Below are 22,801 nucleotides of genomic sequence, written 5' to 3'. Positions count from 1 at the left end.
GGGGGGAAAGGAAATGCCCTGTGGACAGCCTCCCCGTACCTCGATCTCCAGCCGTTCTCCCCTCAGGTAGAACAATTTTGTCCATAATCATGTTGAATATACGAGTCGTAAATGGGCTGAGTCACCTTGTCTTATTCCTGTGCGTATTTGCATTTCTTCCGACAGTGGTTATTGATCTCGTATATTAGTTTTATTAATATCTGGTTCACTTCCTTTCCTCGCATTATTTCAATGATGTCCGCCCGGTCGAAAGCTTTAGTCATGTCAACAAAGCACATATACGCTGGTTTGTTGAACTCTAGAGATTTTTCTGTTATTTGCTTCACAATGAAGATAGCATCAATGGAAGACCTGTTTTTTCGAAAACTTTGCTGTTCTTCGCGAATTTGTATAGTTTTGTTTACTTCCTCTAACAAAGTCCTAGTGAAAGCTTTGAGGATGCTGTTGAGAAGCGTTGTTCCACGATAATTGTCCGGGAAAAGTTAAACTTTTCTGCTTCTCAAGGTCAACACTGATTATGTTGTGGACGGATGTCCTATACGACTTCTTACTAAACAGATTGAAGATTGCCATATCTACTATATACAGGGTGGAAACTTTCAAGCTGACCCATCATTGGGATCTTGGAAATGGCAACAGTTACAGGATTTGTTAAATGGAGCAAAAGTTCATATACACGGACAGCAGAAGTGTCCTCCCAGGTATTGTGCCTGCTCCTGATCCTGGAAACGATCACATCAATCATCTTGTCTCTGGGGAGACTGCATGTGGAGGGATTTGACATTGGCCTGGCATGGATTCTCGGCCACAGCGGGATTGAGGGAAACGGTATGGCGGATTACCTGGCAAATAAAGGGAGATTTATTGCAGACAAATTCGACTTTCAACTTGGATGTGGATGTGGAGACACATCTCAACTATAAAAGGGACCTTGTACGCTGAATTGGTGGAGAAACACTTGAGGACACCATGGTTCGTGGGAGGAAAGCACCTGAAACGTAGAGAGATTACTACCCTAAACCGATTGTGTAGTGGACACTGTCTCTCTCCAGTATACCTCCACAAGATTGGTGTTCAACCGGATCCACTGTGTACTTATCCTCACAACACTCCGGAGCAAAATCACCTTTACTCAGCTTTGCAACCTTTGCTGCCCACAGGGGCACCTTTTGGGGTGTCATCTATTCTGCTCTTCTCCCTTCTTACCGCCTCTAATACAGTAAGTTTTCTTAATTCTGCTCAACTTGAGCTGCATGTTTGACTTTTGTGCCTGTCCTCTTACTGGCTTATAATATAGTAATGATAATATGTTGTATTTACTCAGACTACTCAGACTCATCCCCAGTGATGAATCCTTGCCATATTTACAGCCACCATTCAGCCGAATAGTCCTGGCAGCTGAAGGTCGTTAAACCAAAATAGCTAAGCGTCAAATTCGTTAAAGATTCTGATGATCGTTTTGAATTTTTTGGTCCTTCCAACCAGCAAAATCCACCCTTTTCTTAGGAAGAATGGGAAATGGTTCAATTAAACGAAAGAGAAGATGTTATGGTGGTCAGATATGTTGACAGAAGACGTTCACATCTCTAAACACGAGAAATATTCAATAATACCTTCCCCCATCTGGAGCTGGGGGGTATGTTCGGGAAGTCAAACCAGCCACTCGGTTGTAGATTGATACTTTTATGATAATTTGTGGTGTGATTTCAGGATCTACATCTTCCAGGCCTCATATTATTCTAGCCATTCTATGGTCACAAAGTAGTTCTGGTTAGATTTCTTCTCAGGTAGCTTATTATCTTCAAAGAGACGGTGAATAGGTAGTACTTCTATCAATCAAACACTTTCCACCTGAGTATGTAATATACTATTCCTGACCCGTGTGCAAAGTAGTTTTCCCGCACTTAACCCGTCTGTTTAACTGCTTTCACGTGCGGAAAAACTACTTTGCGCACGTGTTAGGAAATCTACTTTTTATAAAGATGACACCAAATTCGACAAGTAAAACAAAAATACTGTAGGCTAAGTAACTGTCAACATTACCCACTAACAATTTTCTTAATTAAAGAAAAACTGTTGTACATAAATTATCATAATCCGTGATGAAGTTAGCTGAGATAATGTTAGTAAACTTTATACAAAAAAATCTTTGTCTGTTATGTAAATTATGTATATTATAACACATTACATACATTAGACAAAAATGGTACATAGTATATAAATTGTTTTCTAATCTTAAAAACAGATTGCTATTGATCAAATTAATCATATATGACAATCATAAATTATCCGTAGGTTATGTTAATTATAAAAAAAATTGTAAATATTGATATTTTGAATTGTTAAAGCAGCAAATTCTAAATTAGATAGGATTTAAATATTATTGATAAACGTTGAAAGTATTGAATAAGTGTTTTCCTATTAAAGTGTTCAAAAGGACAATTATCATCACATTATTTGATTTCAAACAGTATTATACAGAGTGGTTAGTTTTATTTTGCAAATATCAAATACAAAAAGGGTAGGAATTTCAAGTAATCTAGGTATTTGGATGTCGAGGATATCTCAAAATTGTTAGATGAATTCCACATTAAACGTTATCGAGAAAAAAATTTCAAAAATCCATAAAACCTGCATATATATAGCTTAAGGAAAATTAGTTTCACATTCCTACCTTAGTTTTTCCTTAGCTATTTCAAAAAACAATGTGTAATTTTCTTTAAAAGGAAAACATGTTATGCACTTTTTACCTCATTGTAAGTAAGTATGTACAAAAAATGGTCCAGTTTGAATAAAATAAGTTGGTTAAAAAACAAAAATCTCATGCAAATTGAACGAAATCTGTAAAATAATCGATTAATATTATATCTAAGGCTAGATGGTTAAGCCATACTGAATATGTTTGTAAAAAACTCACATTTATATACAGGGTGGTCCAGTTTTAAGTGTCAATAATTCACCATTTGATAGCCAATCAAAAAATAAGTTGACTTGCATTATGTCATTTTTCTGAAAAACGTTTCCTAAGGAAGATACAGTCCTCGAAATTTCCATTTAAAAAATCGTTTTATAGTTTAAAACTGAACATCCTTGTTCTTCTGTTGAGTGTCTGAAACTGGCATTCAAGAACTAAAAAAAGTCCGGAAATCAAGACAAAGATTGTATTGTGCATGAAACTCATTTTTTACTACTAAAAATAGTATAAAAGTTGACTTTTAATGCTAGAACGGACCTTACTATAACTAAAGAGAGTCCAAAAGTATATTTTCAAGACTTTAATTGGTGTACAATTGAATTTTTTGGACTGGACTACAAGTCTAGAAGTAAATTAAATTTTCGGACTATTTTATTTCTGAAAATTAGTTCTCAAGACTATTATTGTAGCATTTGGTACCAACATTTTTTACTTTTATTACTGAAGGAACTTGACTTTTGGAAATAGTCTTAAACTCGATTTTTCAGTCTTAAAAAGCACTAAAAACAGTCTGAATTTCTTAGAGATGCTACAATTTATTGCACCTATGAGTGTAGAAGTCAATTTAATAGTGAAGAAGCTTGAAATAACATTTTCAAGACTATGGTCAGTGGACACACTGGCTTTTAGGCCTGATAAGTCAAAAACTTTGTGAAGATAGTCTTGAAACTCGATTTGAGGCACTGAAAACAGCCTTAAAACACTAAAAACAGTCTAGTTTATTAAGAAATACCCGAATTTTTAACAGTGAGACAAAGCTTTGAATGCCATTTTAAGTCTATGAAGAATGTAACAATTGTTTTTTAAGTTTGCTATGTCAATAACTTGGTGAAGATAGTCTTGAAACTCGATTTTCCAAGCTGAAAGCAGTTTTAAAGCACTAAAAATAGTCCAGAATTCGAAGAAAATGAAAAGCAAAGTAAAAAGCACGAAAAGTTAGTTTTCAAGACAATTTTCATGAATCTAATGTCAATGTCCTGCATCTAAAACTATTTTCAAGACTAAAATATTGAAATTTGTCTTCAAATTATGAAAACTTACTTCAAATGCAAATTTTAAGCTTCTGATGTCACTTTTCATTAGTTCAGTCACATTTTGGGGTTCAAGTCAATTTTTAAGGTTTAAATGTATAAATTTGTAGTAACAAGTTCTTGAAAAAGTAGTTTTTATGTCTACAAGTCAATTTTTAGTATTAAAGTCTCTCGATTTGCATGAAAACTTGTTACAAACACAATTTTTAAGCTTCTGAAATTTATATCTTTTCTAATTCAATTTTCAAAACTAAAGTCTTTTAGTTTATCTGGAAACTATGAAAACTGGCTACAATAATATTTTTTAAACTTCTTAAGTGAATTTTCCGTTTCCAAGACAATTTTTAAGTTGGGTTGGGTTAGTTTTGGGTCTTTGACCGTAATAACGTGTAATAAAGTGCTTGTTCCAAATTTGATCAATATTGCTCCAACGGTCTGACAGTTATGACAAAAAAAAACGATTTTTTAAACAGAAATTTGAAGGACTGTATTTTCCTTAAAAAGCAGTTTTCAGGAAAATGACATAATGAATGTCAACTTATTTTTTAATTGGCTATGGATTGGTGAATTATTCACATTTAAAACTGGACCACCCTGTATAACTACTACTGTACCAAAGCTTTTAAACGTGAATTTGACTAGGCTGTTGTATGTTAAACTAAGGTTTGCTTGTAAAATATAAGTGTGTAATTCAATACAGGGTGGTTCAGTAAAAAGCGTATGCTACGTGCAAAATTAAACTTTTGCACGTAGCATTTAGCTTTTTACTGAACCACCCTGTGTTCTTCACCGTGCTAATTTAAGAAGCTTTTAAATTAACTGCTTTTGTGATGAATTAAAATTAAATCTAGTAATAAAAATTATCAAAACTATAATTTCCTACAAACTGTTCAATAAAATCTAGCAAAATTGTAGTAAACTACAACAAACTAAAACCTGTTAAGATTTACAATATTCTGATACGTGACCTAACATATGGGTTTAAACTATATTTTCAAGTTAAAGATAAACAGAAGATATGTAAGATGCAGATCAGGTATTAATATACGTCACAATATATCAGATCAGTGTATTTTTGACCGACTTACTAGGTGAAACCAAATCAAATACCGTATATTTACTGTACTGACTTTAAGGGAATTATGTATATTCGTTATTTCCTTTTACTTACTGTATGTACAAATCCAGTTTTATATTATCTGTACATATTTCGTCTATATCAAAATATAATGTTATATTACTTGTGTATGAAATGTTTGATTTCAGCCACCCTTGCCTCGTCTCATCAGATTGAGATCCAACTGTCTGAGGTATCAGAGCAATAATTGTATCAGCTAGCTGATATTTGTAATTGTATATTGTTAGACTGTAAAACAGACCAATTCCCAGGAACAAAACTACTAGATACATCGCCGGAACCGTTCCAAGGTAGGTTATACTTACAAGTATTCTCCAGTTTGGTGGATGCGTGATAATAGGATAATTCCTGCCATTAGTATAACAGATACTTTTCATAGTAACTGTTATGCGTTATCAGGATGTAGACACTGGAGATCTGAATATTGGTATTATCACATTTACATAGAAAAAGGATCGGCCTCAATGATGACCCTTGAGGAAGCCTTGGTTGGTTTGATAAGTAGTAGAAACCGGATACCACCATCACCCATTACTCACAACAAACAGTTTGCCTCTTATTTGAGAGATATAAGCCGTTTTGAGCATATACCCGCGTGGACAAAGTCGTTCAAACAGAATATCGTAGTGTATTGAATCAAAAAAAGGTTCTCCACAACAAATTTGTAAGTATCGAGCATCAAGAAGGTTAGAGAAATGAAGTTGTCGACAAGTATATAATCTGAATGAAATGCACCGAAGATCAATGTATTGTACCGTTTTTCCCATAAAACCCACCACTGATGTTGCTCCAGAATCGGAAAAATCGTGTAGACGGCTTCCCTTGATAATTTTGATTGTTTTGTCTCCTCTTTTCCCATCTTTCCTGGTTGTCTATTCTTCTCGGTTTAGAACATTGAGCTCGAACGTGCCCTTTCTCTCCACAGTTCCAGCATTCAAAAGAACCTGTTTTGTCTGTTTACTTTAGTCCACATTTCCATTAACTCCTTTCGCAAGGTCTCCAATTGCCGATTCAACTCTGATTGAGTAATTGAGTGGTCTGGATTTTCATAACGTTTCCCTCACTTTGGTGTACAGGTTCTTATTTCGGGTTCTCGTGCATATCCTTGCGACAGTTGTTTTACCGCCTCAAACTCCAAAGCGTAGGCGAGGGCATCATGTATCACAATCCTTCAGACCAACAAAGGCACTGGGTGCCAATTCTTGAAAGCAAGGAACAAAATTCTCAAAAGAAGTGCTGAAAGAACGTGACAGAAGACTTGATAATGGCAGGTTCCTGTCACATTCTGCATACTTTCCTCTTGATAACTCCCTTCCTTTGTTTCAAGACACCCTGATGTTTTGAGAGGCAGTTGGGTAAGCCAGATAAACCAAACGGGCAATATCAGCAACATTTCTTGGGTTCTCTGGATTCAGCTCGATAGCTGTGCCTCGTAAACTTGCTTCAGGTGTTCCCAAATCTCATCTCCAGATGTTGAATCAAGTGTTCCTAAGTCTTATAAAGGATTTCATCCAAGATCTGCAAAACCTCCAGGACTTCTTTTCTAAGTGATAAAACCAAGGCGGTGGCTTTGTTACTTGATGTCCAGTTATTCGCCTCAGCAGCAGTTTCAATCTGTTTCTTGTATATCTGCCAAGAGGTCTTACCATCATAGACTGGAGGATTTAATGTTCGAACAGGAATTTGGACTGGTTGGACAGTTGCTGGTTTTAATGACATTTCCTGTAATCTATCAACTTCCCTCTATATAAGCTCTGCACAGTTTCCTCGACTCCGCCCTATTCTTTTATAGCTTCCAATCTTGTTTTATTCCATCTCAGTCTTCATTTCATTAATCACTCGATCTAACTTCTCATCTTGCTCCGTAATTTGGCCTTTTATGTCAGCTAACTTATGGTTTTGGCAGGCTTGCATTTCCTCTAGTTTGTGCTCTTGGTTGGCTTGGATTGCTTCCAGTTTCGCCTCGAACAGGTCTTGTCACTTGGTTAATTTTTATCTCTTCCTGGCTGGTTTTTATCTCCTCAAATTTATGGCTTTGACTTTCCTAATTTGCTTTCATTTCTTCCAACTTGCTGTCCTCTTGCTTCCCTACTGCTTTAATTTCCTTCATCATCTCCATAAGCTGTTGTACTGCGTCCTCCATTTTCGCACACTTTGTAATCGGGTACTCACAGGCATTCAATCAAAGTCCACTTGACAATTATCACGTGACGTAAATAATGTTCTACAATCACGTGACAACTGTCGCTAATATCAAAACTGTCAAACCATGCTCTAAGGTTGCAAAAATCAGGATTTAGAAACGTTTTCTTGCAGTATTTGATATAAAACGTGTTTTTGGGATTTATGACAGTTATTTTGACAATTGTCACGTGACCTTCTAACTAAATAGTGTTCTACAAGCACGTGACAAATGTCACTAACGTCAAAAGTGTCAAACCATGCTCTAAAGTTGCAAAAATCAGTATTTAGAAACGTTTTCTTGCAGTATTTGATATAAAACGTGTTTCTGCGATTTATGACAGTTATTTTACCAATTGTCACGTGACCGTCTAACTAATTAGTGTTCTACAAGCACGTGACAAATGTCACTAACGTCAAAAGTGTCAAACCATGCTCTAAAGTTGTAAAAATCAGGATTTAGAAACGTTTTCTTGCAGTATTTGATTTAAAACGTGTTTTTGATAATTATGATAGTTATTTTGACAATTATCACGTGACGTCTAGCTAAATAGTGTTCTACAATCACGCCACAACTGTCACTAACGTCAAAACTGTCAAACCATGCTCTAAAGTTGCAAAAATCATGGTTTAGAAACGTTTTCTTGTAGTATTTGATATAAAACGTGTTTCTGAGATTTATGACAGTTATTTTGACAATTGTCAGGTGACCGTCTAGCTAAATAGTGTTCTACAATCACGTGACAACTGTCACTAACGTCAAAACTGTCCAACCATGCTCAAAAGTTGAAAAAAATCAGGGTTTAGAAACGTTTTCTTGTAGTATTTGAAATAAAACGTGTTTCTGAAATTTATGACCGTTGTTTTGACAATTGTCACGTGACCGTCAAGCTAAATAGTATTCTACAATCACGTGACAACTGTCACTAACGTCAAAACTGTCAAACCATGCTCTACAGTTGTAAAAATCAAGATTTAAAAACGTTTTCATGCAGTATTTGATATAAAACGTGTTTCTGATAAGTATGACCGTTGTTTTGACAATTATCACGTGACGTCTAACTAAATAGTGTTCTACAATCACGTGACAAATGTCACTAACGTCAAAATGTCAAACCATGAGATAAAGTTGCAAAAATTAGGGTTTACAAACGTTTTCTTGCAGTATTTGATCTAAAACGTGTTTCTGAGATTTATGACAGTTATTTTGCCAATTGTCACGTGACCGTCAAGCTAAATAGTGTTCTACAATCACGTGACAACTGTCACTAACGGCAAAACTGTCAAACCATGCTCTAAAGTTGCAAAAATCAGGGATTAGAAACGTTTTCTTGCAGTATTTGATTTAAAACGTGTTTCTGATAATTATGATAGTTATTTTGACAATTATCACGTGATGTCTAGCTAAATAGTGTTCTACAATCACGTGACAAATGTCACTAACGTCAAAAATGTCAAACCATGCTCTAAAGTTGCAAAAATCAGGATTTTAAAACGTTTTCATGCAGTATTCGATATAAAGGAGTATTTTTCAGATTTATGCTTTTTGACAATGGTCACGTGACTGTCCATGTGACGTGTCACGTGTTGTTTTGATCTATAGTTTTTTGACTGATTATTCTACTTTGAGGAGCGTCTATGAATCCTGGATTGCCGAGAGCAATTCATATTAATTCCTTGAGGGTTCCTTCATAGTCATAATACTTATTATTTTTACTCCTTGAGGCTACCTTGGTTCAAGGAATAATAGGCGCATTCTTTCTACTCATAATTTCGGATCCAAACGCGTTATGATCTAAAAATCACATGACAACATGATTACAAACTCACACGGAAGTCACGTGACCTTTGGAACATGACGCGTTTGGATCCGAAATCACTATCCGGTTATTTGCGTAAGTTATTTTTGTTTGCTGCCGTTCATAAGTTTTTCAAGTTTTCACGTTGTAAGGCCAAAAGGAAAAAGGCCAACCGTATGAGTTTTTTACTTTACAAAAAACCGGATCTAACTCAACAGTGATTGAACACGTTGAAGTGCGATGATTTTACTCCATCACACTCAATGGTAAGTACAAGTGCTTTCTAGTACAGTAAACTTATTAGGTACTTGTTACATGCACAAGTATGTGAGTTTCATTTTAAAGCATCCTTCATTGTGAGAGCAACAAAAATAACTTTGAATGAATGTTCTTGGTAATAACATAAGAACCATTTACCAGTTTTGCTTACCTAGTTTCAAGGATTTACAGATTTTCTTCTACTGAACAGTGTTTAAACTAGTTTGCTGTGTGTTGTACTTTCCAGGACAAATGTTGACTTGATTGTGTATAAAACGCTCTATCGATACATATCTGGATCAGGAATGAACCTTTCTTTGATTTTTCAGTCACAACTTGCAATCAACTGCACGAAATTTAAAAAAAAAACATATTTCTTACTGCATCTACGTTTGTGTATAAAATCGCTAACGCCGCCATTAAAAGTGACATTTTAGGCTTTCTAGTATAGAGGGCGGTGAACTGTTCCGTCGCGAAAATGCGGTTTTTCTTGACAAGACCCAACAATCCGTCAGCTGTCACTGTCACTCATTGTCAAAATTGTCACAATACTGACAATCAGCTGTTTCTAAAAATTATTTTGTGTGGTGGAGATGGATATTTTGATATGTGGAATTTTTTTGTGGTATTGTGGAAGTGAAATAATTAATAGATCTTAAATAGTGTAAGTAAGGATTATTGCTATGGAAGGTTTAGCAAGTTGTGTACTTGGGTAATTGATATTTTGTTTGATTTGACATCAGATATTTCTAAAAAAATTGTCTTGGTTTCACTCCATTTTAGAATTATTTTCCAGCATCCAAGGTATGAAACAGTTTACTCTTCAGTTAAACCAATTTTTTTCTTGTTGTAGTTGTGCAAGAAATCTGGCTCAACATTTCTAAAATTCATATTCAGGTGCAAATCTTCCTTCACATCTTGTAATGGTAAATTTTTGTGGCATTTCAGAGTTCAGTCATGGAAACACCATCACTTACCTTCGAAGAAAAATTGAAAAGGATCTTCTATCTAAACCATATAGACTCAGTGTTCTATGTTGGTAATCCTGACTTTTATCAAGTGGACATAAGTCCCTTAAGAAGAAGCACAATTCAAGAGGTGATTCAGTCTGATTTGAAGGAATTCTTTGCTGTACTGGATATAGCAAACAAGGACAAAAGCATCCCAAGACGAGAAATCATTTTCTTTGTGCTTGGCAAATTGTTAAACCAAGGGGAATTGACGATTGAGAAAAAGCTCCAGATTACTGCTAAAATTATTGAAATAATTGAAAGTGATTGTGATCTTTTTACATTTATTAAGTATTACACACAATGCAAGACTAAAAGCAAAATACCTTCTTCAGTGCAGAAAATTATAAGAAAGTATTATAGCAACAAAACTGCAGCAGAACTGGCAAATTGTGTGGCTAAAGTTAACAGAATCAATAAATGGTCTCATAAGGACTTAATTAAATTGGCTCATTATAAATCTGAAAACCCATGTAAGTATTAACTTTCATATTAATTTTATAATTTATTATGAATAAGTCATTGCAAAAACAGTGTTCAGTTTATATTAGCAAGACCCTGGCATTCCAGAGAGCAACTTATTTTCACATAAAAATTATTAAATTAATAATAAACATTTGTTGGTAATTGCTTCCTTTTTGAGATACAGGGGGATAATTTTTTGTACACCAAAATGCCTTTAAAATACCTCACAATGTTCAAAATGCTGCATCATAGTGAGAAACCTAGTAGTAGTAGTAGTGAGAGCCTTAAAACTGCCTCGAATTGCCTTGAAATACCTCAGAATGTCTTTAAATTATTTAAACTGCCTCAGAATGCCTTCAAATGTTGAAACAGTTATAAGGCCCCTGATATAGAGATAATGATAAACTTTGATAAAATACAGGTTTGATATTAATTTTTTATGGTCAAATGACAGTTTATAGGTTCTACTACTGTCAAAATGTCAATGACTTCCTCAGGTTACTCGATTGTTTTTCCAAATTTTAAAGACCCAAAAACTTAAAAAAAAATGTTTACAGTCAGGTGACACTTTTTAGGTTAGGTTAGTTCTGCACAGTTGCCTGAAATTATTATTATTGAGTTATATTTTGACGTTTGCACGAACTGTCATAGTAACATGTGTCAAATAAAAACTCTTATACTTTAAAAGGTAATTTAAATTTAGACAGTGGTAAAATTGTAACAACTACGCCACATGACTTGATAATTTAATTTTTGAGCTTGCAACACTGTAAAAGCCAGTTGACATTGTCAAAAACAGTCACGTAACCTTTAAAATGATGTTTAAACTTTAAAAAATTGGTATATTAAATTTAGACAACTGTAAAAGCTGAAATTGTAAAAGACAGATTGGATGACTTTGATTATGCAATTTTAGAGCTTGCAACACTGTAAAAGCCACCTGACATCTGTCAAAATTAGTCACGTGACCTTTAAAATGTTGTTTAAACTTTAAAAAATTGGTAAATTAAATTTAGACAACTGTAAAAGCTGAAATTGTAAAAGACAGATTGGAAGACTTTGATTATGCAATTTTAGAGCTTGCAACACTGTAAAAGCCAGTTGACACCTGTCAAGAACCGTCACGTGGCTTTCAAAATGTAGTTTAAACCTTAAAAATGTGGTAAATTAAGTTTAAACAGTTCTGAAAGCTGAATTTGTTAAATACACGTTATGTGACGTTGATAATGCAATTTTGAGCTTGCAACAATGTCAAAGCCAACTGACATCTGTTAAAATTAGTCACGTGACCTTTAAAATGTTGTTTAAACTTTAAAAAACTGGTAAATTAAATTTAGACAGTTGTTAAAACTTAAATTGCAAAATACACGTCATGTGACGTTCATAATGCAATTTTGAGCTTGCAACACTGTAAAGGCCGCTTGACATCTGTCAAAATTAGTCGCGTGACCTTTAATATGTTGTTTAAAATTTAAAAAAGTGGTAAATTAAATTTAGACAGTTGTAAAAACTTACATTGCAAAATACACGTCATGTGACGTTGATAATGTAATTCTGAGCTTGCAACAATGTCAAAGCGAACTGACACCTGTCAAAATTAGTCACGTGACATTTAAAATGTTGTTTAAAATTTAAAAAACTGGTAAATTAAATTTAGACAGTTGTAAAAACTTACATTGCAAAATACACGTCATGTGACGTTGATAATGTAATTCTGAGCTTGCAACAATGTCAAAGCGAACTGACACCTGTCAAAATTAGTCACGTGACATTTAAAATGTTGTTTAAAATTTAAAAAAGTGGTAAATTAAATTTAGACAGTTGTAAAAACTTAATTTGCAAAATGCACGTCATGTGACGTTGATAATGCAATTCTGAGCTTGCACCACTGTAAAAGCCACTTGACATCTGTCAAAATGAGTCACGTGACCTTTAAAATGTTGTTTAAAATTTCAAAAATTGATAAATTAAATTTAGACAGTTGTAAAAACTTAAATTGCAAAATACACGTCATGTGACGTTGATAATGAAATTTTGAGCTTGCAACACTGTAAAAGCCACTTGACATCTGTCAGAATTAGTCACGTGACCTTTAAAATGATGTTTAAACTTTATAAAATTGGTAAATTAAATTAAGGCAACTGTAAAAGCTGAAATTGTACAAGACAGATTAGGTGACTTTGATTATGCAATTTTAGAGCTTGCAACACTGTAAAAGACAGTTGACACCTGTCAAAAACCGCCACGTGGCTTTTAAAATGTAGTTCAAACGTTGAAAATTTGGTAAATTAAGTTTAAACAGAAGTGAAAGCTGAAATTGTAAAATACACGTCATGCGACGTTGATAATTCAATTTTGAGACGAGTTCACGTGATCCCACAAAAAAGTCACATTCTGTCAGGTCTGGTAAACGTGGAGTCCATGCATTTGATGCGCCCCTGCCAATCACTCTTTCATTATAAGTTTTTATGACATTTAATAACACATTTTTATTGTTATCTTGTGACACTTGTAAAGCGTAAACAAGGCGCACACGCCTATGGGTTTATAAGCAAAAAAAGTTTATTTTGGCGAGATCTACTAACTACTAACCCTCCATTATAAGGCACAATAGTTTCGGAACACTCTGTACTCTGTAGTGTTATACCTAAATTTTGTGCTTATTCCAAACCTGAAAAAAGGTTCAGGGTGTCCCATTTACAAATGAGTATATTTGGTTCATATCTTAATAATTATGTGTTACAGGAAAAAACAAGGGGGTTCTAAATAATTGTCATATTTTTAAAATCACTCTGTATCTCAGAAATACACTGCGCCATCGTTTCTTTCACAAAAATAGAGCACAAATTCGCGAACCGCATTCCTCTACCTTTGCTAGTTTATGAGATTCCCCATAAAACCATCAAATTTAAGACACCTCTGGTATTTACTATTTTGTTCTAGTGAAAAATGCGGTTGTTAATTACATCCTTACTCGACAAGTGAGCGACAGAGCTTCAGAAGAAGAGCTTAATGTTCTGGAGATCCTCACAAAATCAGACGAACTACGGCGCAGCAAAGAACCTGTAGATACTGTTCCAATTGTAATAAAATACAAGTGCACAATCGATCAAGTCTCGTCTAGTTTGCTTCAGAATTCAGATGTAAGTTTTGCACATATTTTATTTTGCAGAAAATTTAGAGTTATAAGTTACAGTTTACAAAATTGAATGTATTTCTAGATGTTTCAAATGCCTCCTGTTGAGTTACAACATTTTTTCCGTAAAAAGTAACTGTATAGCAGCTTTGCTAATCAATTTTTTGGTCTGAAACAAAACAGTGTGGTATTTAACTTAATTTCTGTACAACAATTTCTAAAGTTTCGGTACTAGCAATAGGAATACTCTTTGCAGGTTTGGGGTGCAGCAATCCAGTTCATGTCAATACAGGAAATCTTACCGTACCTTTTCAAATTGTATAAACACGGTTTCCTAAAGTCGGGTTCCTTTATTAGTAACTATCTAATAGGCTTGTTTACGAATCCTGTTAAGGTCAAAGCATGCGGTGTTCATCCCATGGAAGTGTTTATTTTCACAAAGAGATTGGAAAAAGGCGGAAAGTAAGTAAAAATTCAGTAATATTATTATTATTATTCACTTAATGGTAATTTTTACTGAACATTACGCCTACTTTCATTGTTAAAAGTATGAGTATAACTTCATATACCGGGGATTCCATTTAAGAATATTCAATATTCATTACCTACAACCATCAGTGTAAATAACCAATTACTTATTGTTCTCAGTTACGTAATAATAATAAATGCCTTATTTGGCAAAAAGGTACATATACTTAACAAATTACACAATATACAGCATAACTATAACATTACCTATTTGGTGTAACTATTGCTAATATAAAATTCATCTAAGGAGTAAGGACACAAATCTAAAAGTAATTGTTTTATTTTTGTTTTAAATGTAGCATAGTGCAAAGTTTTTAGTTTATTGGACAGGGAGTTGTACAGTTTGATGCTGTTATTGATGTAGCTCTTGTCGGTTAGGGTAAGTCTGTGTCTTTGTGTTAATAAGTTTTCACCGTGTCTTGTGGTATAATAATGTCTGCTGCTTACTGTTGCAAATTCTGATATTGTGGATTTTGCATGTGCCAAACATTGGTATATGTATAGGCCTGGTAAGGGTAGGATTCGGAGATCTTGAAAAGAGCAGCTGTCCAAGGACTCTAGTTTGCCCATAATTTTTATGGCGTTTTTTTTTGTAACAGAAAGACCTTTTGCCAGTCTGTCGAATTTTCCCAGAATAATAGGCCATATGATAGTTTGGACTGGAAAAGACCCATGTATGCTGTGCGGGAGAATTCTATTGGAGTGGTGTGTGAGATTCTGCGGAGCAGAAATAGGGTCAAAGAGGGGCTTTTTGTCAATCGGGTGATGTGGTGGTCATGTAATGGACCCTCTTTATGCAGTTATAAGGTTGGGGAGAAACCAACTGATCTAATCTTGAAGGAAATTGTTATTGTTTACTTTTCTTGTTTTCCGAGGTCATCGCGTAACGCATTTTTCATACTTTTTCTTCTATTGCCCTATCCGATTACGGACGTTGGCTATCATCATGGCTATGCGGATCTTATTGGCTGCGCATCGGAACAGTTCAGTAGATGTTGCTCCAAAGCATTTTCGCAGGTTAGCCAGCCATGAAATTCTTCTTCTTCCAGGCCCTCAACTTTGCCTTGGATTATGTTTTGGAGAATTCTGCATTTGTTATTTCTCATGATATGGCCAAAATACTCAACTCTACAACTAATTTTCTACGCTTCACAGTAAGCATGATTTCAGGCTCACATCCCATTCTTCGGAGTACTTCTTCGTTTGTAATTCTTTCTATCCAAGTGATTCTAAGAATTCTTCTGAAAATCCACATTTCAAAAGCTTGCAGCTTTTTTTCCATAGCGTCCAAGCCTCCACACGATACAGAAGAGTGGAGTATATATAACACTTGACTATTCTCTTCTTTAGAGCCAGATTTCAGATCTCGACCTGACAGGAGCGACCTTCATCTGCATAAACGTACTTCTCGCTATTTCAATTCTATGTTTTATCTCCTGTGTGTGATCCCAGTCCTCGTAAAGTGCAGCCGAGATAAGTGAACTTTACCTTCCTCTCAACTGGCTTATTGTTTAAAGGCTACCTGGTTGGACTGGATTTTTACTAATCACCACATATTTGGTCTTATTGACATTTAAGTTCAGTCCGTACTCCTCACTAGTTTGGTTGACCCTGTCTAACAACTCTTGTAGCCCCTCTATACTGTCTCGATTTGTGTTTTTTAGAGCCTCCTTGAAAACGCTGTCTGAATAACGATTGAACAGGAGCGGCGACAGTATGTAACCCTGTCGTATACCTCTTTTGATGTTAATGTATTCTGTCTGCCTATTTTCAACTCTGTTCTCGTAGAGGTTAGCGATAATTCTGATGTCTTTTCCATCCAGTCCAATATCTGTTAGCATCTCTATCATTTTTCCATGCTGGCATCTGTCAAAAGCCTTGGTGCAATCCAAGAAACACCTATACACGTCGCAGTTTACGTTCTCTGCACCGCTGAACCAAGACCTGGACTGCAAACAATGCTTCCCGCGTTTCCAGTCCCTCTCTGTTGTTCTCTTCACATTTTTTATATATCCGCGCATGAATGATCTTGAGAAATATTTTAAGTACATGGCACATCAGGCTAAGGGTGTGGAAGTCCTCGCACGATTTTGCCGTGGATTTCTTGGGCAATGTAATAAAGGTGGATGCAAGCCATCTTTCTGGACTTGATCCGGTATCATAAATTTTGTTAAAAAACGCAGTTATTCATACAGTTTTAAGTAAATACCAATTTGTCTAATCTAGAATATCATATGCAATAGCAAACACACATCAAGTAATGTTACCGAAAATACTAATAATAATCGTCTCATCCCACATAACGTAAAAAACTGCGTTTCAATACATATAAATCGGGAAGCTTAGTCTGAAATGTCGGAATTTGTAATTGCTATCATTTTTCTGATAATACTCATCTGTCAATGCTGAACTGTCAATACCGCAGGTGTAATGCGGGCTTTACACCAAAAGTTTGAGTTTAAAGAAGTTGTACAAGTTTATTTTATGAAATTCTACATCAAATAAATGTATCAACTTTCTTGGATGGTTAACTGTTTCATTTTACACTTAATCAAACTTTTATATCAAGGCTGTCAATTTAAAATTTTAAAGTTTTGCCAACACAAATTAAATATACATGTATTGTAATTTAAAACTGTATGCATAATTCTTGATTTGGTGTTCTAACTTTCACGTGATATTTTTCTGTGACCTTCATGTTTATAATTAGTAAACATATTTGGAGTTAAAAAAATTATACACTCCCAAGTAAGAGCTGCTAATTGAGGAGGAACCCGGTAAAAGGGACTACACCAAGCCCAAATCATTCGGACCTATCAGTTTAACGTCCTTTCTCATGAAAACGCTGGAAAGTATGATAGACAGGTACCTAACAGAGGAAGTCCTCATCAGGACTCCGCTGCATAGTAACCAGCATGCTTAGGTCGACAGATACGGCTCTCCAAAAGCTGAACAAGGATTACAAGACAAGGAGGTCACATTGGTCCTCTTCTTTGATGTGAAGGGGGCATTTGATAAGGCCAGAACAAGCAATATCTGCAACGCTCTCAAATCGAAGAAGGCACCTGTTTCAGTTATTAACTGGGTCCGGAGTGCGATAGCGAGCCGCAAGGCCAGTGCCTGCGGGAGAACGGCTGGAGATCGAGGTGGCTGTCCACAGGGCAGTTGCCTTTCACCCCGCCTGTGGTGTCTGGTTATGGACGAACTCCTGAGAGGGCTTCTACGCGGACGATGGCGTAGTTCTCGTCAAAGGGAAATTCCTGGGCGTTGTCTGCGAGAGAATGCAGATGGCTTGTAAGATAATAGAGAGATGGTGCATTGATGCCGGATTATTAGTTAACCCTGTCAAAACGAAGATCATGCTCTTTACAAAGAGAAGGCAAATTAAAGATTATAGGCCGCTAGTCTTGTACGGAAACTGTAGACGAAGTCATACAAAAGGCCACTGTCACTATGTGGCATGCGCCGGGCTCTGGGAAAAAACTGTCGCCTAAAACCACACTTTATGAGGTGGTTATACGCGGCCGTTATAACGCCGAGGATCTGTTATGATTGGTCTGGTGACCGGCGGTGGAGAAGGCCTTCGTATCCCGGAAACTGGCGGGTTTGCAAAGACTAGCCTGTCTGGCAATAACCGGTGCAATGAGAACGACATCGAGTCTTGCATTAAACGTTCTTCTGGGCCTTCCTGAGTTACCTCTGTGGATACGCAGGGAAGCCGCTGCGACGCTGCAGAGGATGAAATGCGGCTCTAAAAGGTATGACAACCACCTGCGTTAGGGACATACAAGTATAGCGGCCGCCATGCATCAGGATATTCCAATCCTGGGGGCAAGGGTGGTCGCACCTGACGTAAGACTTAGGTTCGAAAGGAAGTTGAAGGTAGACTTCCCAACCAGGGAAAGTTGGGATAGTAGGTCAGTGACTTCTCGAGAAGGGGTGCAAATTTGTGTACACCGACGGCTCAAAGTCTGGGGATCGTATCGGATATCGGTCTGGGGAGTGTACCGACAAGACACCAACAATAGGGCATATTTTTCGCTGGGGGGGTGGACGACCATCTTTCAGGCGGAATTGTTTGCAATCCTCGAGGTCACCGCAAGCAAGGAAGTTACAGAAGGACGAGAGGGAGTGATCTACTACGACAGTCAGGCTGTCCTAAAGGCACTTTGTAGTGCCAGGATGGGCCTGATTCAAGAATGCTGGGATGCCCTGAATAAAGTGGCAGAGCAGAAGCAGGAAAACCTAGTGTGGATGCCGGTACATATGAGGTTTGCGGGAAACGAGCGGGCCGATCTACTGGCCCGGCTCAGGTCTTCTGAGAGTCCAATAACTGCCGAACCTCACATAGGATTAAACAACAGACAGGTAGCAAGCGCACTAAGTGACTGGGAGCTGGTACCACAGAGACGTGGAGAAAGGCGGAAGGGTGCAGACAAGCCAAGAAATTGATTGGAATCCCAAGCGACGCCAAGGCAAAATTGGTGATAGCTATGTATGGTGATATTTAGTGATATATGGTGTTTGTTCACAATGTGGATCGGCGGAGGAAACTGCATATCACGTATTAGGAGTCTGCGATCGCTGGTCGTCTATCAGGAGGCGCTTTCTTGGGTCCTCCGCACTCTCTTGCAGGGAACTGTCTTCCTTGCAGTGAGGACCTTGCCTTCGTCAGGGAGACGGGACGTCTGGGTGGCGTAGGTCAGGGGTGGTAAGGTGGGGAGGGTTTGCGGGGAAACAGCAAAGTAACTACTAAGAGCTACTAAAATCAAACAGAGAAGAGCGGCTCTACTCGCTGTGATTGCTTCTTCTGTGTTGGTGATCCAATCAGAACCAGCTAAGATTTAAAGGAGATGGTGTGTCAGACCATGGTTTCAAAATAAAACTGGATTAAAAATGTTAAAAGAAGAATTCCAGGAATACCCTGCACAATTGAAGGAATATTTGAGGATGACAGTTTTAATAAATTTCTCAATTGGGTAAAGCCTTTCATAGAAAAATAGGACACCAACACCAAGCAAAACTGATCATAACATTGCAGTGGTGCTCCTCCTCCTCAGGGTTGTGGGGTTTTGGGAAAAAGACTCTGAACAATTTTTACTTCGTTTTATTACGTTTTTAAAATCAAAAACTTAAAGATGGCAATCTGTTTGTTTAGCGACCTCGCCACCGCGAATCCCCTACCGTCCGCCGCACACCGTCCTTGTTTTTTAACGTTTACGCGCACTGTTGCCACGTTGCGTGAATACCGAACACCGAACCACCTCAACATTGAGGTTCCGGACTTTTTTTAAACGTTGGCAACACGAAAATCAGGAGATTTGATGTCAAATAATTGGTGAAAATAGAACACGTCCTATTTCCAAATAATTTGAAGTACAATTTAGCTTTACACTCGTTCAATTTTACGTTGAATTGGCTTCATGAATAAGTTCCTCAAACTTATTTGAATCCAATGTACTAAAACATGTAATTTTAGTATTAGCAATAAGAAATGTTGGATTTTAAGTAAATTCAATTATTACTAATACTAAAATTAAATTATTTTTTTGTAGTAAGCATTGATTCTATTCTTAGTACTAATATTAATACTGTTAAGTACTAAAATTAAATTTTCACTTATAAACTAGGCTTTATTATTAAAAATTTAAAAACTGTAAACACCGAGACGATTATAGAAATGATTGAAAGCAGTAGGCAGTAACAGATAATATTGGAAGTTGAAAAAAATAATTTTGAATGCGTTTTTGTTTGAATTTGCACAGATTTTAAATTTCAAATGTGACATAAATTGATAATCTAACCCAGCTTGAGATAGTAGTGGCGCCTCCAAGTTCCTTTGGATGAACTATAGAATCTTTCAGTCAACCTGTTCATAAGCTTCGAACACTCTCCTTTAGTATTATATCCTCGTTGACTACACCCTGAATAAGTCAAACTTAGGCCTTATTTTAATTTATGATACATATTTTAGGCCTTTAGACTTGAAACTATTAAACTATTTACAAAACGAAAAGAAACTAACAGAAGCGGATCTCAAAAAGTTACAAGCTAGACCACAAGTTAAGTGTCCCCATATTATTGCTGCGCTGGACAAATGTTTTGAGTTGGCTTGCGGCAATGTTGCACCAACCAATAAAAGGTATATTTATAGATCATATTTGAACATTTCTCATTGTTTGGAAATAAACTATAATTACAGATATTTGGTGACAATTGACGTATCGCTAGAAGCAAAAAAGTCTCATTGCATTGGGAGCAAATATCTTACATTGTTAGAGGCCGCAGTTGGTTACACTATATTTTTATTAAGAGTCGAAAAGAATTTACTGATTGCTACTTCGATAGATGATAAGTTGGATTTGCTTAGTGTGGGAAAAAGTAAGTATACGTTGTTTAAGTATAACTGTAGTTGCCAACTTAAATAATTAACGAAGCTAAATTGAAGATTTTCAACAATTTAATACAGTGAAAGAACATTTTTGTAAGTTTTGTTGTTTATAAGCAAACTTGTGTTTATTTTATGCTTTACACACTTATACTAAATTATTTCAATACTCAAACTAAGAAGGCTTTCACGGCGGGTCAAAACTGAAATATGGTGGTCCAATGGAATTTCTTCCTAAAGGAGGAATGACTTCTTAAGGAAGAAATTCCATTGGATCATGGCTTATAACCCCGGATAACTTTCATATTTCAATACAACTCATTTTGTATTTCAGAAGCAACTTTCTCGGATTTGTTTAAGAAAATAAACACCCAGACAAGTAACAAGACTCACTTGTACACTCCAGTAGATTGGGCAGCCAGTAAAAAAAAGGAAATCGACGTTTTCGTCAATTTTGTACACAATAGTTGCATATCTCGATGCTCGAAAAATCAAAGCTGTGAAAATCAAAAATGTGAGGCTCTGATTAAATATCGATCGGAAATGGATTTAGCGAGCTCCAAGTAAGTAGATACAGTGCGTCCCAAATTCAGGTTCTACACGTATTGGGATCTCGGTAACCGTAAGAGCTACAGAGTCTGTTAAATGGGGTAAGTTTTAGAGAGTTTTATGTGAAACTTAGTCCCGTTTTCCAAATTAAATTATCTTTCTCCGTTTTACGGAAAATTGGGAAAACGTCATAGGCTCTTTAACAAAACCAAAGAGAGTTTTTACGTAGAACACGATGAGTTATAATGGAAAATTTGATTAAAACCAGTGAATATGAAAGTAAATTGTTGTGCTTTTAAGGTAATTTGCTGTTGTTTGACATGGATTGTCAACAGAAGCAACAAAAATAATTCACATTTTCAATTCCGACTTTTTTTTTGCTGCAATCCGTAAGTTACTCGTTTTTCTATTTAAATTTTGTACCAATGTCCGATTTTGACGCCAACGATGGTCAATGTACACCGCCGGAGATCGCGGAAATCGCTCAGAATGCTATTGACAATTTAGTTCACATTAAATCGATTAGACTGAGCGGCAGTAAAAGTACTTTTGCTGCCGCTGAAGTTGCCTAGCATCCGGCGCTTTAGAAATTCAACCTTTAGTGTCTGGACGTCCAAAATCATACACAGAAAATCAAAAATCAGGATAAACAAAACCATCATCAGGCCGATACTATGCTATGGATGCGTCATGACAAAGAACTCACAGAATAAACTGGATGTGTTTGAAAGAAGAATATTAAGACGGATCTTCGGGCCACTTAATAAAAATGAGATATGGAGAAGAAGATATAATCATGAAATCTACCAACTTTTCAAGGAGGCACCTATCTCAGAATTCGTCACACTACAGAGGCTACGATGGGCAGGCCACGTAGTAAGAATGCCGGATAACAGGCTACCAAAAAGAGCCCTCAATAGTAGGATGCAGGGCAGAAGACCAAAAGGGAGACCACGGTAAAGATGGGAGGATGGAGTGACAGAAGACGCGCAGAACTAGGTGTCAGAACCTGGAGGAGAGCGGCGTTGGATCGACAGTGTTGGAGGCGGAAGATAGAGGAGGCCAAGGCTCAATTTGGGCTGTAGCGCCATTGGAGAGAGAGAGAGAGAGTGTCTGGACGTAATATTTTTGATGTAAATTTTGGCTGGCATTAAAAAAAAAACTCTGCGATTGCGCTTAATTTTGATGAATACAGAATTTCAATATAACATAAAACAGTATAAAACGTATTTCCAAAGGTTATGTAGTCTATCGACTTTGGGGTCGCCATCAGGAAGTCTTCTGGTCTACCATTACTACCTTACCATGATCGTATGGTACATTCTTCTGTGATAATGGTTTAGA

At 36.4% G+C, this 22,801-nt stretch overlaps 1 protein-coding gene across 5 annotated transcripts in view; it reads left to right on the top strand.

The window, feature by feature from the left end:
* The first annotated feature begins 9,933 nt into the window (after positions 1 to 9,933).
* LOC145728924 (RNA-binding protein RO60-like) overlaps positions 9,934 to 22,801 on the top strand; it is a 28,209-nt gene continuing 15,341 nt past the window's right edge. For 2 of the 5 annotated variants that reach the window (XR_014178188.1, XM_081979477.1), the window contains exons 1-7: positions 9,999 to 10,093; positions 10,332 to 10,864; positions 13,800 to 13,999; positions 14,249 to 14,454; positions 20,495 to 20,662; positions 20,723 to 20,901; positions 21,243 to 21,471. Coding sequence is in view for 4 of the 5 variants with exons in the window: in XM_081979477.1 (XP_081835603.1) it covers positions 10,065 to 10,093; positions 10,332 to 10,864; positions 13,800 to 13,999; positions 14,249 to 14,454; positions 20,495 to 20,662; positions 20,723 to 20,901; positions 21,243 to 21,471 (1,544 nt within the window). In the remaining variant the exon portion in view is untranslated. Of the gene's footprint in view, positions 10,186 to 10,329; positions 10,865 to 13,799; positions 14,000 to 14,248; positions 14,455 to 20,494; positions 20,663 to 20,722; positions 20,902 to 21,242; positions 21,472 to 22,801 lie in introns of all 5 variants that reach the window. The other 3 variants (XM_081979478.1, XM_081979481.1, XM_081979479.1) reach the window with 3 other exon arrangements.

The sequence above is a fragment of the Ips typographus genome, linkage group LG5 (assembly GCF_016097725.1).
Source record: "Ips typographus isolate SLU linkage group LG5, UJ_Ityp_2.0, whole genome shotgun sequence".
Lineage (NCBI taxonomy): Eukaryota > Metazoa > Arthropoda > Insecta > Coleoptera > Curculionidae > Ips > Ips typographus.
Note: the sequence above shows the minus strand (reverse complement) of the source record. Positions and strands in the feature narration are given on the sequence as shown.